Here is a 20369-nt window from a genome sequence, read left to right as displayed (position 1 = left end):
AATGGACTACTGGTGTGACAGCAGAAACTCTGGAACGTTCTAGAGGTTTCATTTACATCCTTGACACACCACTGGCCACCAACAATAGCTGTATCCGTTGCATTCTTTACGGTCAAACTAATAAAAACATGATGGGCAAGCGGGAATACCCCGTCTTATTGTGCAGTGAGTCCTGGTTGGAATCCATTGCTAATAATAACAAAAGAATACCAACAAGGATGTAAAATATACTTCAGTAGCCTGACCTTCAGACCACACTCTGAAGTCTACCATTTCAGGAGCTGTTGTGATTGACAGGGCTAGGCATTATTGCCTTTCAGTTCTTAAAGACACCGAAAGTCTTTTGAACCCCAGATATTTTCTTCCCTTAGCTTCATCTATGGTGGTTCCCCCTGCTTCCCCCTGCTCTCCCTTTATTTATGTATCTCTCTTTCTTTCTTGAACAATGACAGGCAGAAACCACATTGATTCTGTCCTCCATCAGCCAGACGGAGAGCTGTTGTGTTATGGAAGCTCTACTGGATCGGTCCACTTATGCAACGCTGGATTTCATAAGTTCCTGAATAACAACAATTTGTCGGGAGTTCTTCTCTGGTATCAATTGGTAAGAGAATAGATGGTGAGCAGAACAAGAGGAATGAGGAGGGTCTGCCAAACTGTCCGCAGAGCTAGAGTTGGAGCCAAGGCCGGGTTTTCTGGAAGAGTCCAGAACTAGAACCACGGCATGTTCTTCCTCCTTTACAATAAGTAGGCCATGTGGCATTCTAGATTGACATGGAATGCTGGCCCACAAGAACACTCTTAACCCCTATCATACAATGAGTGTGTGCGTCTGTGTGTGTGTGCATGTGTGCAACTGTACTGTAAATGTGTGTGCAAAGACTGGTAAATAATAGAATACAGACTGCCAGGAGAATGGTAGCTTTTGGCACATATTATTTAAGTTCTTACCAAAGGGTTGCACAATTTGAGTTACGCAATTTTCTGCCCATTGAAAAACCTAATAAAATACACCATAAATGAAATAAATAAATAAAAACTCCTGGAGACGTTAGAATTTATAGTTATTTGTGTGGCTTAAAGATGGTCATTCAAATAGACCCTAATGTGTTTCCTCAGCTGTACGCAAACTGACATTTTTATCGAGCCATATTTAGATCCAAGTATTTTATGTACTCCCAATAAAATTCCCAATTTGACATGAAGCAAGTGAATGGAAGCCATCCACAGTAAATATGACAAGTGGAAAGGAATGATGAAGAAGGTGGATAACGGAGAAAGTGTAGACGACAGCCGTATTATGCAGGACCTGGCACAGCTGATGATATTGTGGCGCTGATGGACCGTGGACCAATCAGCTGTGATGGTTGAATGGAACTATAGCTTGGCAGATTACGACGTCTTGAGTGAATGTTCCCTGGTATCACAGACCAGAAACCCAGTGCGATAGGATATAGAGAAAGATTACAGTAAGAGTTAAGGAAGACTGAGGCCCTATGAGATTAAAGACATTTATGGTACACGGTGTATGCTTGTTGAACTTTTATCTAAAGTTTGAAAATGGGAATAGAGTTACATTTGACATGTTTGGTCACACAGAATGTTGATAAAGATGTTCATGTCCTGTTGCCACTTTCCTTCTCTTGAGTGGCCATATCCTACAGCGGTTACAAAAAACAAATAACATAAGCTCTCAACTCCTAAGAGGAAATACAGAGTTGTCCCAGAAAGAGTTTGCCACTAAACTGTTTACAGTTTAGTGGCAAAGTTTGAAAAGTCTGAAAGTAGACCAGAGACATTTAGTTAGAAATGAAGCTGACAGACTGATGAATAGTTTGCTGAAAATAAAGACTCCAGACCCATATCTTAAACCAACTTTTGGGTTTGGCCATCCTGGGCAGCCCAGTGTTGCCAGTAGATATGCAAAGCAATTGGAAACTTGAGAAGCAGAAATGTCGCAAAAGATTTCTCCCTTGATCAATCATCAGCGGAGGGAACTTCTCCAGACCAATGTTGGTCATAGGCACGTCCTTTAAACGGCCCTCTTTGGTACTGTGCTGGAATCCTGATGTGGAAGCTATTCTGCCTTCTCCGAGTTAACTGCTTTCATACGCAGCTGACAGGACTTCAAACAGTCTCCTGGTGGAGGGAGTCATTCAGTACCTGCTGAGAAGATATATTGGGATGCCAGGACCCCAGACCTTTGACCTCACCTACTGATCCCGCAACAGACTCACTCTCTTTTTCATCCCATCCCTCTATTTTCCCACTCTTTTTTCCCACTTCCATTCTCTGTGGTGTCTTTCATTCCTGTATCTCCACAGACCTCCCTGTCTCTCTCTCTCTCTCTCTCTCTCTGTTCACACAGCTGCCTGTGACCACACCTCACACTCTGTAGACCAGAATTGTACGTGTAAGGCCTCGGGTGAGTGGGGTTCCTCTGATCTTAACACACCTGGGACCTCACTACATGAGACCGTTAGCACTGTACAGTCCAAAATAAGATTGCTTAACTGGATTCAGACATGCCACATGGTGCTGGATAGACCAATACTGACAGTGACCATGTGGTTCTCGTTAAAGGATGAGCTGTGACTGTCTACACCCAGGTGTCTGTGTTTAGCCTAAACCTACAGCAGGATGTGTGTCGGTCATAGTCCTCTATGAGTCACATGTTTCTTTGACCGCAAAACAATCAGCCAAATATCAGATGGCATATCTCATTAAAGAACTTCTGGCCAAGTAAAGCCCGCCATGGAACAGACTTGTACTGACTGTGTTTGTGGGAAAACCATGTCATGATGACCACTGTACTAGTCACTGGCCTTTAGACTGAAAACACTGTAAGGGCTGTATACAAACCAGCCTATCAATTGATGTTCATTACTAGAGCCACTACGATGCCTGAGCAAGAACAACACCCTCTCTCCTCCCCACACCCTCTCTCCTCTCCTCCCCACACCCTCTCTCCTCTCCTCCCCACACCCTCTCTCCTCTCCTCCCCACATCCTCTCTCCTCTCCTCCCCACACCCTCTCTCCTCCCCACACCCTCTCTCCTCTCCTCCTCACACCCTCTCTCCTCCTCACACCCTCTCTCCTCCCCACACCCTCTCTCCTCCTCACACCCTCTCTCCTCCCCACACCTTGCGCTCATGTCGAGCGGAAGTCATTCAATGTTAAGGCTTTCCAGTCAGGGCTTCAGGATGCCATTGTTGGGGGCACTGCAGGTCATCCAACCTACCAGTCACAAGGTCCATTCAGTCTCGTACTGCATGGCTGTGTCTCTATGGGACCAGTTGTGGAGAACTTAAATGAGTCATATGGGAAGAATAAAGTTGAAGTGAGTAGCATACTGTCCACTAGAGCACGTGTACAGAGGAACAAGTCCATCTAATGCCTATAAAGCATCCGCTAAAAAATCTCATCTTTCCTCATGGTGTTATGAGAGGCCTTGCTGTGGTATTGTTACCTATGGTTCGCCGTGGGGGGAAATGTTGTTAAAGCTTATTGTGTGCAAGGGGAGCATTCCTCTTTCCCCCATCTGTCGGGTGTCAGTTACGTCATTCATAGCTTGTAAAGGTAATTATAGAAAGCCACAAAGTGTTCAAGCGCTAATTTAACACAAAGTGTTCATACGAGCTTGTTAGCAGGCTCCGCGGCGCTGACGTCAGCCCTCAGCCATTGTGTCCCGAGGATTTTCATTTCAGGAGGTCCAAAAAGGAGCCCTCATGGTCACTGCGAAGTTATTTCTTCGCCCAGCATATTCCACTGACACCCGTCCAATCCCAATATTGATAGCGCTCCAATGAAATCAGTTCCACACAAATGCGTTTCATGAGCTTCAACATGTGGCCGTGGAGCGAGCGATTCAGCCCCCATAAAAGTCAGGGTTTGTGAAAGGGAGGAGAGATCCTGTTTTTGGGGAAGGTGGGCGGGGGGAGAAAGACACAGAAGGGGTGATTCTCAGGAATGAGGCGTCAGCTGACTGGAAGTCGGGGGGCTGGGGGGGGGGGGGGGACACGCCCACACGGTTCCAGGCGGCCGAGGCATCTTGTGGGCTGAGACGACTGCGGACGCGGCCCGGCCTGGACATGCTCACTCAGTCCACCGTCACGTGCTCCGGGTCAGGCCGTGGCCAGCAGAGTAGCATGCTGGGATATGCAGCGGCCAGGCCACTCCCAGACAGGGGACTGGAGCTGCTTGCTTGGCCTCCCTCGGCACTCGTAAACATATTCCCTCAATCCTTGTATTATGACTATAATCCTGCAATAAAGAATTATGGCCACGGTATGAGGTCTCTGCACACTAATGAATTAAAAACCACTCCGCTTTCTGCGTGTGTTGATTTAAACCACAGAGTTGAGCGGGCGCCAGGTATGGTTTCTGACACAAGCCTTTGACTCATCACTTCTGATGCCTCTTAAATGGACTGCTGATGGGCCGAGACTAATGGCACTACTCAATTCCCAACCATGCGCTACTCTCCCCCTGCGCTACCCTTCCATTGATCACCGCAGTGTACTGAGACAGTGAAGTCATCTAGATGGAATGAAGCATTTAGTTCCAATCCCAAAATGGCTACCACTGGTTTTAACAAGGTGCGTTGTACTGGTATGGTACTGTAAGTGCAGAAATCGCCGGCAGATCATATATTAACCCATGCATAGACACACACACACACTTCCTGCTATAAAACAGAGAGGCAAGGGCCCTCACACACAGCCATGGGCGCTTATTTGGCCAGTGTGTGTTTTGCGAGGTGCTGGTGATGAAGAGCAGAACAGCAGGCCTGACACCATGCCTGTTATGAATTCTCAAGATGTGCTCAGCTTCGACACGAAGATGGGTTAATACGGGCAGAGTTAATGCATTTATTCTTAACCCAATCATTATTTTCACCTTACCTACCGCATCCAGAAAAACAGCTGTGGGTATCACTCACCTTAACCCCATTGGCTAAAACAGGCTTTCACAAGTTCCTATGGCAATGATGTCATTTCTCTGGGAGTCCTGCGATCCGGCGTGGAGGTGACCTTCCCAGCAGCCATTGGGGCTGCGTCTGTGTTCCGTCGCCAAGCTCTCAGACACCTGCGGGGGATTAGTGGTGAGTGGACATGCACACTGCACAGTGAGACAGGGAGCTTAGAGGATTGGGGACAAGAAACCTGCTGTGTGTGGATCTAGAAACAGGACAATCGAAGAGACAGATGGATTTAGCCTCTGCTGAAGTGCACAGGTTTCTCTCCTGCTTTCGTGAAACAGAGAATGAAAAGGTCTAACATGATTTCATTATGTCTGATCGAGGTATTTCTTCATGTGGGGATAACCCAGCAGTATACTACTTGCTCCCAGCTAGAGTTTCAACCCAATTTGGCCAGACCAGGGCTCCTTTTTAAACGGAGGTTATTAAGTTCTGGGGGCATTGGGTTATTTCCCAGTCCTGAGCAGTATTTCCTAACAAACTAATAACGTTATTTCATGGGCAATACCTGAGAAAACCCTACTGCATCTCACAGTAAGGTTTTAATTCAGATATCTGTATAGAGTCCATGGCTGCAAAAACACAAGGCGTGACATTTGGAATAGAGATATCTGTAAACCAGGACATACAATGAATACCGCCTGGAGAGGAAAAGTCATGGAAGACTCAATGGCAACAGTGACGGTGTTCATAGCTGAGGTTCACCTACCCATGAGGTTCCCCTGGCTCCAGGGCCAAAGCCTAGACAATACAGAAGATCCCTTTCTAAAGCCTTGAATCCACAAAGAGATGATGCCAATTAGACCCTGAATGGGACCTGAAAGTTTAAGGGTTAAGTCCCAGCCAAACTGCCTTTATCTAACCAAAGGCCTCAGGCCATAACACTTCCACATCTGCAAGCTGGTGCGGAACAACCTCTCAACTCTTCTCCTCCTCTCAGACTCTCTCTTCTTAACTCAGTTAGATATGAAAGGATCCACCTTCTACCACATCCCCCAAACCCTCCGATGGTGTTGTGAGAAACAGGAGCTAGAATGTGAACCGTCGCTAATGGCAAACGGCAGACCACCGTCGCTCATTTATTTTCGTCTTCAAAATACTTTTATGGCACCATTATGAAGGTATGTCAGCCATGAGTGGGACAGACAGCGTTTTGTTCAATGCGCTGGTGAGGAGGGCTGAGAGGTACTGTTGCCAGCCAGACATTTAGGGAGTTTCTTCAGAAGCAGCTGCATCAAATAGCTCAAGATGATGGCGTTGCCTAAAACCTTAATCAAATCTTCATTCCTTTTCCAGTTTCATTTTTGAAACATATTTTCTTCAAAAGGGTGCTGCCTCAATTGACCTGCTCTAGATTTTGGCACCTGTTGTTTTTCACTTGCTGTGGCAGAATTGACCCGACAGCGAAACAAATGTGTTCTTTTTCAAATCCAGTGAATATTACTCATCCGAGTGTGTAGTTGTGTTCCAGGGGGGCAGATACAGCCAAGAGGGCAGCTGGACAGGGCTAGACTTACAGGTGTACAGCCGCTGAGGTGCACAGCTTGTCTGAGACACAAAGGCAAGACTTTGACTCTGTCTGTCCATCCATCCATCTCTCACATATAATCACTTGATATCGTCATTCTGTTTACTCACTGTCCAACCAAGACACGTTCTGAAGCAACAAAGACAACCGGAGACAGGGCAAAGGGGGCTTTACAGCCATACCACTGGACTGCAAGTCTTTAATAATAAAACAGCCTCCATACAAAAGTATATATGTACAAGGTCACATACTGTAGCAGGTTATGGAAATGATCAACCAATGTTCCATCTTGCAGCTTAAATACGATACATTTCAACAGTCTTTAACCACAGTACTTGATCATAATAAAAAGAAATAAAAAAACTATCCCATGTTTTTGTTTTTTTTTTTGGGGGGGGGGGGGGGGGGGGGGGGGGGGGGGGTCCATCTTTGTACGGCAGGCAATGCAAAGCAGTAGACTAAACCAGCTTTCAATGGTGAGATAATCTGTGGCTCTTGCAAGAAAGACAAATACCCCGGTGACAGATTTGAACATTGGGCAACGTCAATGAGTGATGTCCCACAATGGGGAAAGAGAGCAGGAGGGGAGGGGGGGGACACACACATACCTTCAAAACAAATTCACATAACTCAGTGAGAGACATTATAAATAACACACATAATTGCCAATGCACAGCAGTGCAAGAAAACAGCCATTTGGCAGAAAAATCTGAAGACAGACAAATCATGGACAGAGGATTCAAATAAAAGTATCACTGTACAGTTCAGGTCCCAATGTGATATTTAAAGCGTATCGTACAGGTCGTTCTGTACTCTTTCGTGGACCACATTTGTGATCTATGGGACTTAACAGTGACAGTGTATTCAAAGGTCATAAAAGAGAATGCAGACATGTAAAAGGACAGAAAAACAATTGCACAGTATCCCTGGCATGTGCCATTAAGCTACCAACTTTATTCTCCTATTATCTCATCAGCCTGCAGAGATGCTCCACCGGTTACAGTCTCACCCCTAGGAAGACAGACAGACCATGCCTTTCCACTGTGAGGGCCCGATGCTCCTGGGTGGAGTAGTAACAAAGCATCTGATTGGGCTATATCTGATCTTAGGTCCCGCCTCACTCTGAGGTGTCGATTTACACAAGACTTTAGGTCCAAGGTCATTGGCAGGATTGAGCAGCTCGTTCCGCTGTGCAGGTCTACCACTATGCTTGAGCCCCTAGATGTGTGTAGGTAGCTAAACACACACATACGTACACACACACAGACACACAGTCAGTCAGTCACAGTAAACCGCCATGCAAAGAAGGTCCAGGATGCTCTTCAACCACACAAAACATTCGCTTTATTTCAATTTAATGGATGACTAGAGAAATGTTTCAGAGAAGTGCAAATTGGTCGTAATTCCACATCGAAGCTCCTATGTCGTATTTGTCTTCCGTCGACGTTCGAGAGACGAATCCCCACGCAGGACTCCTCCCCTTTCCTCTCGGTCCTCCCTGACCCATGGGTTGGCCCCTCCCCTCGGTCCCCCGCCTCACTTCTCCGAGTTCTTGCGCGGCCGGCGGAAGCTGGACATGTTCTCGTTAAGTGCATAGATGCGTCTGGAGAACTCCTCGAAGCCGGCGGCGTCCAACTCGCCCAGGACCTGCTCGTCACACTCCACCGCCACGGCGTGCTCCACGGGGATGCAGGGGTAGTCCTCCATCCGTGCCCCATCTCCCAGCCCCAGGCCCAGCCCCAGGCCCAGCCCCAGGCCTGTGGCCTCCGTGCCCATGATCTCCTCAGCCTGCTCCACCGAGCAGCACATCTCGGGGGCTAGGCCTGCGGTCATGGACGGCCCCGCCGGGCCCTCCCCAGGCACCGCCAAACCGTTCATGGCCCCGTCGTGCTGCCGGTCGGGGACCTCCACCTCCTCACCGGTGCCGTCCACAGGAGTGGGCGACCCCGACCCGGAGGTGCTGGCAGTAGCAGGCTGCTCCTCCACCACCGACACCTCGACCTCTCCATCTCCTCCCCCACCTCCATCCCCCCCCATGGTGTTGGTCAGGTTGATGCAGGCATCCAGGGAGGTGGACATGTGCTTGGGGGAGGCCCCTGGAACCGCCAGGCCTCCTCCCCCTGCCGCCTCCTCCTCCGCCTGGGCCATGGCTGTGCTGTAGCTGGTCGGCGGCGAGGCCTTGTACTGGTCGGCCTCTGAGCTGGCCCTCTTCCTGAGGCCCCGGTCCGGGGAGCTGCTGTGGCTGGGAAAGCCCACCTCGGACACGGACGCCCCGGACACGCCGAGCTGGGCCTTGGGCGGAACCGGGATGGAGCTGGACACTTGGTGCCGGTCACTGTGAGGCGAGAGAGAGAGAAAAATGGGTGTTGAGAGAAATGATGGATCCGCTCGTAAGTCTTTCACTTCCAACGAGGGTCCTGTGGAGAGGCGAGGGAGGGAGGAGCCCCCCCGGCCAGCTTGTCCGATCGGACACGGTTCAGCATCGATCTCCTCTCCCCTCTCTGATCTGCAACGGAGAGACGCAGCTGCCGGCTTCAGAAAACCCCACTCTCTCCTCCTCCTCCTCCACCCCCTCCCCCATTACATCCCAAAAACATTTGTGCAGCGAATGTGCGATCGGTGGGCCTCGCACACTGGGAAACTCGCAGCGGGTGTCCTCAGAAGTATGCGAGACATTCTTTGGTGGGATAACAGATAGCAGACTGCGGTCCGTGCTATCTGGCCCATTCACATCATAAATTCACAGAAACGAGAGGCTTGGCGGCTCACAGTAACACACATACCTGGACTCATGTTAACATGGGACTGCTTCACCCCGAGCTTATCCTGGTCACTGCGGTATATGAAAAGCCATTTGTCGAGGGGGTCAGAGGTGAAAGTGGAGGCGTTCCCTGTGCTCGCCCAACCCCACCTGTCGCTAGTTAAGGACTGGAGGATCATGGGTAAACGGACCTCCATTGTTAAAACGCGAGATGAGGTCCGTCGGATAGAGTCTGGATGGAGACCTACGCCAAGGGGGGGGGGCGGGGGGGGGTCTTCAACACAGACAGGGCATGTGATGGAGGGGCTTGGCACTCTACACATGCTAGCTTGTAATGGGGGGCAGACTGGAGCCCTCCGCCCCCCTGCAGACACTTGAACCCGGGGCACTGAGACAGGGTTCACACAGGGGGCACGCGCCCCCCTGATGAGGTCACTGGCGTGGGAGATAAAAGCACGTGGACCCCCGCTTAGAAAGGCCCGGAAAAGAGAACCCTGATTAGAAATGCATGATGGCCTTAAGCAGTGAAATACCAGCTTCTATATATACACACACCACAGCACAGTTAGATCTTAAGCCCCAGACAGATATAGACAGGAGATGTTCGGGGGTGGGGGGTGGGGGGGGGGGGGTAAAGTTAATGTAAAGTCAATTAGGATAATCAGTTGATCTGGCATGTAGCGGGATGGTCTGTCATGTGCACAAAGGATCAGCTCGGAAAGTGCCAATACATTGACCTTCACTGTCAATACAGGGAATGGAAAACATGCTCGGTGTTGCAACCCCCTTGACCAGGCTGCGGGACAAAAAAACTCCAGCGACAAACTCAATGTTATGGTTTGCCATTAATGACATGTGAACCCTGAACAAAATGATTATGGTGCTGTTGAGGGTTGAGCTTACGGCCCAGAAACACTTACAAGAAGGATCCTGAATCCAAACGAAGAGATGCTCCCTGAACATGAATAATCATGTAAACGATGGAAACCCTGCGGAAAAGGCCCCTTCAAACCATGAGGCAGGTTTGGAAAACGAAGCTGACTGGTTAAATCTTTCCATGCGTAATTTGTAACAGCTAATGATTAACTGGGGATTGTTGTTTCCTTGTAGTCGTGGCAGCGGCCAGCGCAGATTGCAGGCCTTGCATTTCAGCGATATACAATTACAGTCACCGCAAGCGTATGGACCAATCCCCTTCTCCCATCTTCGCTGCGTGATGTCACTGTTGTCACGGGCTAATAAGAAATGTCTCGTTGGGAGCACGTTTGTTTGCGACGTCAATCCTCCCCCCCACCCCCTCTAAACGGGCTCCTTTGAACAAGCGTTAAATCAAGTCTCGTAATCAAGCGAGAGTGGTGATGGAACATCACAACAGGACATCTCCGAGCGCTGTCATAATATTTCCTGCATGTGACAAAAGTGTACACACAGTGTGCTGGAGGGCGCGTTCGTGGATCCAGCTCCCCTCACCCCCTTGTGAGAGCAGGCGTGGATGGAGGGATAAGCTTGTGTACGGGGGGGGGGGCTCCAGGGCTGGTGCCACAGCCTTTGGAGGCAGACACAGGGCATCCTTCCTCAGAGGAGGACACCAGAAGGGGTGTCTGATTTACAGCCGGTGGGCCCCACCTCCTTCACCCTGGCTCTTTTAACTCGTCATTAACTTTTACTGGACCTCCGTTCCCACTGCAGACTTCCCCCGTCAATGATTTCACCACATAAAAGCTATCGGAGATCTCTCTGCCTAAACCATTAAGGGCCCGGGACTTGGCAGGGGCCCCGGGACTGTGAACGAGCCCCTCCCCCCCCCCGTTCTCTCTCCCACTTCCAAACATGTTGGTTTTAGACGGTCTCGCTTCCCCTCCACGGTCCCCGTGTCAGCCCCGCATATTTCAACCGGAGCCAGGAATGTACTAAACCAAACATTTCCACTGTCTTATCCCCCTCGTACAGACTGGTCTCCAACCCAGAAGAGCCAGGCGGGCCCATGTCCAGGTCCCGCTAAGAAGCCATGGCTCGGGCCAAAACACACACTGGCAGATAAGACCCCTTCTTTGATGCTGAGGTACAGGAAAATCCCAGAGGACCCCGGCAAAGCCGAAGATTATAACAAACCACGTTATATTCATTTAGTGGCGGGGGAGGGGAAGAGGGGGGGGGGGGGTCTGAAAGGGAAAATATTGTAATAAGACATGACTCCTTCTCAGTCTGGCCTTTTGAAGATAGAGAATAGGAGCGAGCTATCAAACTCTCCACCACCCAGCATGTGTAACACATTGAACAAGCTGATAGGATAAACACTCAAACTGGAGCCAATAGCGAGAAGGGTGCCAAGGCGTTTAACGCGACGGCCTCTTTGTTGAATCGACGGGACTGTTCGCCGTGTGTTTCCAGTGACGAGGCGAGGGACAAGGCTATGACAGGCCGTCAAGATGAGGTCACAGGGCCTGGTTAGTGATGTCGGTGACACGTAGGGGGGATGCAGGGGTGTGTTGCTTTAGATGGGAACTCCCCCCCCCCCCCCTGCTCTACTCTGTTCTGCAGAGGAGTCCGAATTAATGTGGGAGAGCGTTCCAACAGATGTGGTCTGGGAGATCATCCATGCTTGGTCCGCAGGGACACACACACACACGCTCTCTCACACGCATGCACGCTTTCCTAATTCGAGATCTCACAGCCAAGGCAAATGTGTGTGTAGGAATGTTCAGACACATCCAAGCTTAATACTGTAGCTTAATCCAAACTAAGTACCGGAATTGAAATAGGATCCACCTCAAATTCGCACCCAAGTTCAATAGCATGCAACCTAAGAATCAATCATTGCTTGAACTTGCTACCATGCCATTAATGGACTGAGCTGCGTATGTGATTACAGTGCTGAAAGTACAGTACACTGTCTTCTGTCACCGGCCATTGCTTGCGCGAGCACACACACATCTGTGTGTTTGTGACGGAGGCAGGGTGATTGCGGCGTGTGTATCCTGCATGTCTGTGTGTGCACGTGTGTGTGGAGGGGGTGTAGATTTACGACTGTTATCTCTGTTATCTCGCCGGGGGGGGGGGGGGGTGTATCAAAGGGTGGACAGGATCTGCAGAACCGCCGGGCGCAGCGTGACGCGGGTGAACGGAACAATGCCGTGTCGAAATCGCCCGGCCCCGGTCACGCCCGCCCAGCATCCCCCGCGGCCCCCCCGCCCCCGCCCCGGTGCACCGGAACAGGGCTAGGGGCCCTGTGAAACTCTGCCAGGGCCTCCGCCAATCTGGAGACACTAATAGGGAGTGTGTGTGTGAAGTTTCTGTTTTGAACTCAGCAGGACTTTCTGTTGAACAAAGCAGAAGCCTCGACGCATCAGTCTCCTATTCTCCACGATCTCAGTGTTCTCCTCGCCCCTCCCGAGTCGAGACTCGCGCTTCCTTCTCGTGTGTGGTTGTGTTCGACATGCTATGGCGCTGGAATACCAAGGCTGCCTTCGTGAGACCCCGAGTCCAAGTCAAACACCCATTTCACTTTACAGCTCAGGTCCTTTCGAACACACACACACACACACACACACACACACAAGCAGCATCTCTCGCTCTTCCCATCCCGTCCATGTGAAGGGCTCCGGGAGGCCCACTGCTATGCGCTCTCGTGTCCCTCCGGTGGGAAGCCAGCAGATTGAATCCATGCTGCATTAGCTCTAGATGGAGTGAAGAAACATCTCCAGTACATGGCTGAGAATGGTTCCATTGGACATGCCCTGCATATTCCCCCACCCATATAGACGGGAGGGATGGAGGATGGAGGGATGGAGCGAGGGCTGGAGGGAAGGGTGAGAGGGATGAGGTAAGGAGGGAGGGTGAGAGGGCTGGAGGGAGGGAAGAGAGGGGAGCGGATCTCTCTCTCGCTCTCTCTCTCGCTCTCTCTCTCATTCGCAGTTACTGGTTAACTCCCCACAGCTGCCGAGCAGCATTTTTATGCATCCATATTTCAGAGGCTTGGCCCTTCTGACTGGAAATAGGAGCTGAACTGAGGCTTTTTCAAGCGAGGGGGGACTGGAAGTGATCCGAGGGGGGAGGAAGGCCAATAAAAGAAGAGCAGAGTGAAATGAGCGTCTGTCCTCCCCAGGTTGACGGTGCCGCTCCTGAGTTCCTGTGTTCCCTGGGCAGGGTGGCGGAGGTGTTGGGGCGGGAGGACCCGAGTGGGTCACGTGATGAGGCCGGGAGTGACCGGCTGTGCGGGCGTAACCTTCTCACGAGGGCAGGGAGACGGGCTGTCTGAGCGGCCGGCTCGTTTCGAGATGATCAGAGATGATCAGAGCGTTTTGTGGTTCTGTGTGTGTGTGTGTGTGTGAGAGCGTATGTTGTGTGATTGTGAGCTGTGTGTTCCACACTCTTAACAGACGACATTACAGTAGCTGCCAGCTCTGGAAACCTCAACAAAACTGTGTTTAAGTGGATGTGTGTCCCCATGTATCTGTGTGTGTGTGTGTGTGTGTGTGTGTGGGTACGTGTGGTGGGACCTCTCTCCTCCTCCCGCCCTGCCGCACGAGGAAGCCAGGGTTTCACGGTCCTCTGCGATGTGACGGAGAGCCCACAGAGCGCCCCTTGTTCTGTCCCCTGGGGCCGCGCTGTCCACCGTGCGGAGCCAGGGCAGCGCTCCACTTCCACCTCCGCTCCTCCTCTACCCTCCACACACACAAACACACACAAAGCCTTGGCCCCTGGTCCAGGCTGCCCCAGCTTTCATCTCCTGTCTTAGGGCCCTTCCACTTGCCATTAGGAGGATATGAGGGGTATATTCAATTGCTTGGCATCTCTCCTTTCAAAACAGAAGATTATTCAATTAACAGCGTCATTCCCATTTTCCCCTTTGCTGAGCCGCCCCCAAGGGGAAACTGGGAGATCAAAGATGTGCTTTCTGAGGCAGTGAGCTGCAGTCTGAGGCTAGCACACCCAGGGTGACTCTCTGAGGGGTTACCTATGGGCCAGAGGCAGGGGAGGGAGGAGGGGGGGACCAGAGGCTGGGCAGGGAGGAGGGGGGGACCAGAGGCTGGGGAGGGAGGAGGGGGGGACCAGAGGCTAGGCAGGGAGGAGGGGGGGACCAGAGGCTAGGCAGGGAGGAGGGGGGGGACCAGAGGCTGGGGAGGGAGGAGGGGGGGACCAGAGGCTGGTGAGGGGGGTGCAAAGGAATGGCATTGGGAGGGAAAAGCCTCCCTCCAGCCTCTAGCCTCCCCTGAACAGGTATTTAGGCTGCACCTCAACGTCTGCTGCACATTTGCGTCATGTTGCCAGTACATAAACAAACACAGGAAGAGCTTCAACAACTGGACGATTTGGGGGTTTCCTTCCTACCTCATGATCCTCCTCCCAGCCCCCCCCCCCCCCCCCCTTTCCCCTGAACTTTCAAGAGGCCCCAAAGAAAAGCTCCACGAAGCCTCTTCACCGTGGCAACCTAAGGAAACTAAAACGGTACAGCGGAAGCCCGCAGGACGCAAACATCCGGACGGAGTTCCGATCATGCTCACCATCTGACGAGGAGGCCGTGTTCCAGAAAGTTCTTGAGGTTGGGCAGAGTCTGGCGCAGGTCTGGTGTGGACAGGCCGTGCTGATACCTCAGCTGCAACAGACAGAGAGACAAGAAGAATCACCTTTAACATCCACGCTTGAACATTCCCTCGGGCTCCACCCATCTGCTCGGAGAGGGAGAAAATCCTCCAAGCAGGAGGATAGTCATTCTTTAAATTCAGCAAACAATTTTTACTTTCCCTTTAGGACTATATACTTTACCCTGCTGAAAAGAGCCACCTTTCCTGCATCCCTCCCTTTCTCTCCTTTACAGACAAACGAACTAACAGGTGGTTTATGTGTAAAGATGTGTGGATTAAGGGTGGGGTGGGAGGGCAGAGCTGGGCGACCAGAACAACGCCGGACATCTGGACGAGATCCGTCTCTCCTCCTCTCTGTCTCTCCTCCCCTCGGTCTCTCCCTCTCTCAACGACCCCCAGTTCCTCACTGGCCTTCTGCTGTTCCCGGCCCAGGTCCCGCCCTCCTACAGGACTGTACGTTTACAATCATCATCATAGCCAACCAGTGACTCACAGGCAGAAAAGTGTGTCGGAAACACAGACGACCAAAACTGTTTTTTTTGATCTTCGATCGTCTCCCCCCGCAGTCCGGGAGGGGAACGGCGGCCGGCGGCCGTCTCCCGAGAGTTTATTTAAGTTCCCTCTCCGGACAGCAGCCGGGCGTCAGACAGCACGTCCAGGGTGTCTCTCCCAGACAGGCCCGCGCATCGCTTACACTCCCCACACCGTCCAACATCTGCCTCCTCTCCGCTCCGCACGAGGCGACACCCATTCTTCTTTACACCCCCTCCGCCCACCCCACCATCCCTCTCTCCCTCTATCAGCGTAGTCCGGTCAGTGAGCGATGAGGAACATGTGATGCTAATTAGGCTGGACACAGTACCGGCGGCGTGAAGCACTCCCACAAGCCCGCGCACATCTCCTCTCATGACAGCGAGATAGCGCTTCTCACGCCCCGGCCCCGTGAAGACGTAAGCGAGGAGTATGACAGGGCGATATCACAGGGATTAATGACAACAGAGTCAGAAGGCCACGGGTCACATTTCCCAGTTTGTGTTTATAGATTGAGGGGGAAAAAAAAGAAGAAAAGATTGATTTTCTAGGATCAGCGGGCATCTGGTGTTGAGATGCCGGGGTTGTGATATCCTGTCAGACTGGGATACAGTGTGCAGCCGTTGTTGTAAAGCCTGACTAATGGCGTAAGGGGTTGGCATACGCATTACCACACGGGTCCCTACTGCCCCTGCCAGGGTAAGAGAGCGCACACACACACACTCTTTCTTCCTGGTGTTGAAACAGCTCCAACCTCACTAGAACAACAGACAGATCCATCCAGGGCTCTGGGTAAACCTCTGGGTTAGACCCCGACGGTGAAGACATGTCCTCAGGATATGCGGCACCAGAAGAAACAGGGTTTCAAAAGACGAGCCAAGATCAATATCCCTCCTTTATAGAACCCAAGAGAACAGTTATGGAGGACGGCCGGGCTTGAAAGCGCCGGAGCCGCAGACCGAAAACGGAAATAAAACATCTGTGGGCCTCGATGAGATACGAGTGTAGAATAAATCTCACTTCCCAGTGAAAGTCAACTTTATTTGCCAGTCATATTCCAGTATTTGGTCCTGTAAGCGTGCCAAGTTGTACGGCTTAACCGAACACCCTTTTAATCCTCCACGTGAACGAATAAGGTCGACCTCTTAACAGTGGTGACCTCATCGCTCACGTGATCCATACAAGTGTACAGGAGATGGATGAATGAGTGTGAGTGTGTTTGTGTGTATGAGATCTCTTACTCTATCTACCCCCTGAGCTCGAGTGCGTGTTGAGTCCACGCCAAGTGAGCAGCACACGGTATAGAAACCGGATAGGGGCGAAGACAAGACGGTGCAGCAGATGACATCACTGGATGGAGTCCCCCCCCCCCCTGTCCATTGTTGGGAGCGATTGTAAAGAGGGATAAAGAGAAGAGGTTGTACCTGAGAGGCACGCGTGTGAACGCTGAAGAAGGATATCAACACACCTGGGCTCGGGAGGATGTACCGTAACACGGCAGGATCAACACACAAACGAACAAAGACAACAAGGTGACACTCTTTTCCTACTGTATATCTCTCTGTCTCCGACCCCTTTACACAAACAGGACAGCCAGGGCGCCCACAACCCTTGAGCTGAGAGCGAGGCCGGCTGCAGTGTTTTCACCAGGTCTAGGAGGCTGGCTGGCTGGCGTTTTTTTTTTTAAACAATAGCAGGTCCAGGACTAGTTGACAAGCATTGTCAGTACTGGGACTGGCCTGGCTGGTGTGATCTGAATTGTGCCAGTCTGCACCATGTGCTTGTGTGTGTGTGCTTGTGTGTGTGTGTGTGTGTGTGAGAGCTCTGCTCTTGGCCCCGGACCTGGGAAGGATTATATCCTGGTCCTTCACTGCAGTGTAAGCAAACACTCGCCTTTTCCCCCCTCCCTCCCCTCTTGTGTAAGGGCGACCGATAGAAAAACATCAAGACGGCCGACCACATGAAAAAGGGCCTTGGGAAAACAGAGGAGGGAAACCTGTGAAGGAGAGAAATGTGCGAGGCAGCTTCGCCTGACATCAAGTTCGATGTCACTTCCAATTAGAGGCAACACCGGGGCCTTGAGCATGAGGGAGAAACAAACAGCTCAGTGGGAGATTCTGGCTCCCCCATCCAGGGAGTTGTTTAGGTACGTGTCACAACTGACAGGGCAGAGACACTGGCGTTCGGCCTGACAAGATGGTTCCACTCAAAATCAGAAAACGCTGTCTGGGATATATATTTATGAATCGCCCAAATTTTTGAGCAGGAATGAAAGCGCATCTAACGTTGGCCACGCAGCGGCCGGGTGATATCCATATCAACCTCGGGCAACTGACGAGCCAATTCTAGGTCGACAGCTCACAATGCGCCCACGCAAATTGTTCATAATCAACGCATGTCATTTCATATTTCCCTCCCACACAGGAGGGCTCTAACCCAATCTGAATACAGGTGGTCTCCCTCTGGAAGTGGAAGTCCCCCCCCCCCCCCCCCCCCCTCACCTGGTGGCCCGCGGGCCTCTTTGTGCTGGGCTAACCAGATCGTGGTGAGAAATGGCCAGGCCCCATTGAGGCTGTAAGGCGAGAGGCCCGGGCCAGGGCCGCGCCCACCTGGGCTCTTTCACATGACGTGATGCTGCTGGCGCACTGAAACAGATCCACCAGCAGCAGTAGCTCCTCCTCCTGCACCTCCTCCTCCTCTTCCCTCTGCACCTCCTTCACCTCCTCCTCTTCCCCCTGCACCTCCCTCCTCCTCTCCCTCCTCTTCCCCCTGCACCTCATCCTCCTCTCCCTCCTCTTCCCCTGCACCTGCTACTCCTCCTCTCCCCTTGTACTGCTGGTGCTGCTAATACTCACACCCTTTGTGTGTATCCTGCCCCTGGAGACGTCTGACTTCCTGTTTACCTGGATATCCGACTCGGGTCCCGTCGAATGCACAACCAGAGCGAGCTGTCAGATTGAGGAACAGGATGTTTGGAGTGCAGTGATGAGGGTTTAAGGGGGGTGAGGGGGGGTTAGCATTTGCGCCACCCGCTACACGTGTCAAGGATCCAACCACCGTGGACAGCCAGAGGAATGCAGAGCTGCGTTCAGCCCTGACGGGGGAAACAAACAAACCGGTAAACAAGCTTGGGCTTACAATAGCCAGGCAGCGGCCCTCCAGTTCACGTGCCAGCCCTAACCTGAGACAGGCCGTTTGTTTTCGCCGGGGTTCTGTAGCGCAGCTAAACCAACACACTTGGAGCTCACGCGGCGGGTTATTGTTTCCTCCCTTTTGTCACAACCAATCGGCTTCAGAGCTGACAGCGCTTGAGGGAGGCCCCCGGCGGTATTTGATGCAGATTGGCTGCGGCGTGGCGAACGATCATCGCCTCGCTAATGAAGCCGGCACCCTGTCCCGCTGCGAAATCACTTGACGAGCAGTTTGTCAGCAGAGACGTCACAACAGTTCAGCTGGTGGAGGTCGTTTACCGTCGCTTGACAGGTGACGGGCCCTGGCATCCACCAGAGAGAGAGAGAGAGAGGGAGAGGGAGAGGGAGAGGGAGAGGGAGAGAGAGAGCGAGAGAGAGAGAGCTCTTAAACACGGCTCTTTTTCATCAGGAGCTCTATCACACGTCAGGGTTGTCCAATCCAAACTCCCCGGTAACCCGCTGGACGCCGGAGCAGCGGATTGGACAATCACAAGTGATTGACGATAAGACGGTGGTTACTGTAGGTAAAAGGTAGGGGTTGGTCTGAGAGACTAGTGTTTCAGGGTATGGATCTGTCCCAATCCCTAGAGAGGGTAATCAGGAACCTAGGCCCCTCTTACCAAGCCTACTTTGAGGGGCCTGTCCAGGAGGGGCCCCTGCCAGACATTCCCAGGATTACTCGTAGGGAGTGTAATTCAGTGCACACTACTGTGGTGGCTGACGCAAATCAACCATCTCTACGGATACATTTTTTTACGGGGCAAACACCGCAATCGGAGAGAACAGGCCATCGGCAATATTTCAAGGGTTTCTTTCTAGAACAATAGTGGTAGAATAATACTACTTTGGCCCAACTCCACGGGAATCTGCCTCGCACACACTTTCATCGCATGTACTGCGCGGAAAATCTCTTGTTAAACGGATGGCTGCAAAAAGAAATATAAATCCAAAAGACAGATGAAGTTGCTGGACCCTGACAGTCTCCAAGACAATAACTGATAAACAAATCATGGCAAGAGAGTGGAAAAAAAAATCATCATGGGAGAGCTTTGAGGAACATTGAAAGGGTAAGCCATTCATCATCGGGGATGAAACCATGCTCTCGTCTCCTCGAAATATCTCATGTCTCCTCAACAACACAGAAAGCAGGTCCACATGTTGCGTTGATAACAAACCCCGCATCCAGTGTTATCATGAACCGCTTTCCTCAGGATTCCTGCTGACTCGGCCATCCCCCATCAGAGTGACCCTCAGGCCAGACGACTTGGCCCGCCGCAGCGCAGCTTATGGAGAACACAATAACAAAGAAACAACCGGTGGTCGTTACTGCAGGAACTATGCATACATTAGGCAGCGGGCCCGTAAACAGAGCCGTATAGGACGAGGAGCGGCTACGAAGCATGAAGCAGGTCCCTCCAGGCGATGGTCCCTGGAACCTGCGCCGAGTGTGCCGACACTAGTCTGGCACGGCTGTGTGTGTCGAAGATTCTCTCGCACAGACTCAAAAGGTGTTCTACGCGTTCAGCCCTTGAGCTGGTGCGAGGGCAATGAGGACAGCCTGGTTCTCCCTAGGTTAGGAGCTAGCCGGGTCAGCTCACGCCGACCACAGACAATTGGAATGGTCACATGCCATAGGTCAGTAGCGGTCTTCATGGTTAGACAAGATGCTGGCTTGATTAGGGGTGAATTAGGCCTACCAGTCACACTCCAGGCTCTGACCTGCTGGCAGGGTGTTGCCTACCAGTCACACTCCAGGCTCTGACCTGCTGGCAGGGTGTTGCCTACCAGTCA

General features: G+C 51.7%; 1 protein-coding gene across 1 annotated transcript in view; it reads right to left on the bottom strand.

Moving 5' to 3' along the window:
- Nucleotides 1-6670: 6670 nt before the first annotated feature.
- uvrag (UV radiation resistance associated gene) overlaps nt 6671-20369 on the bottom strand; it is a 47607-nt gene continuing 33908 nt past the window's right edge. Inside the window, exons 7-8 of the mRNA XM_067257700.1 lie at nt 14776-14867; nt 6671-8845 (exon numbers count right to left, since the gene is read on the bottom strand). Coding sequence (XP_067113801.1) covers nt 8047-8845; nt 14776-14867 — 891 coding nt within the window. The 3' untranslated portion in view covers nt 6671-8046. The remainder of the gene's footprint in view (nt 8846-14775; nt 14868-20369) is intronic.

The sequence above is a fragment of the Osmerus mordax genome, chromosome 19, assembly GCF_038355195.1.
Source record: "Osmerus mordax isolate fOsmMor3 chromosome 19, fOsmMor3.pri, whole genome shotgun sequence".
Lineage (NCBI taxonomy): Eukaryota > Metazoa > Chordata > Actinopteri > Osmeriformes > Osmeridae > Osmerus > Osmerus mordax.
This window is presented reverse-complemented; position numbering and strand designations above follow the sequence as displayed.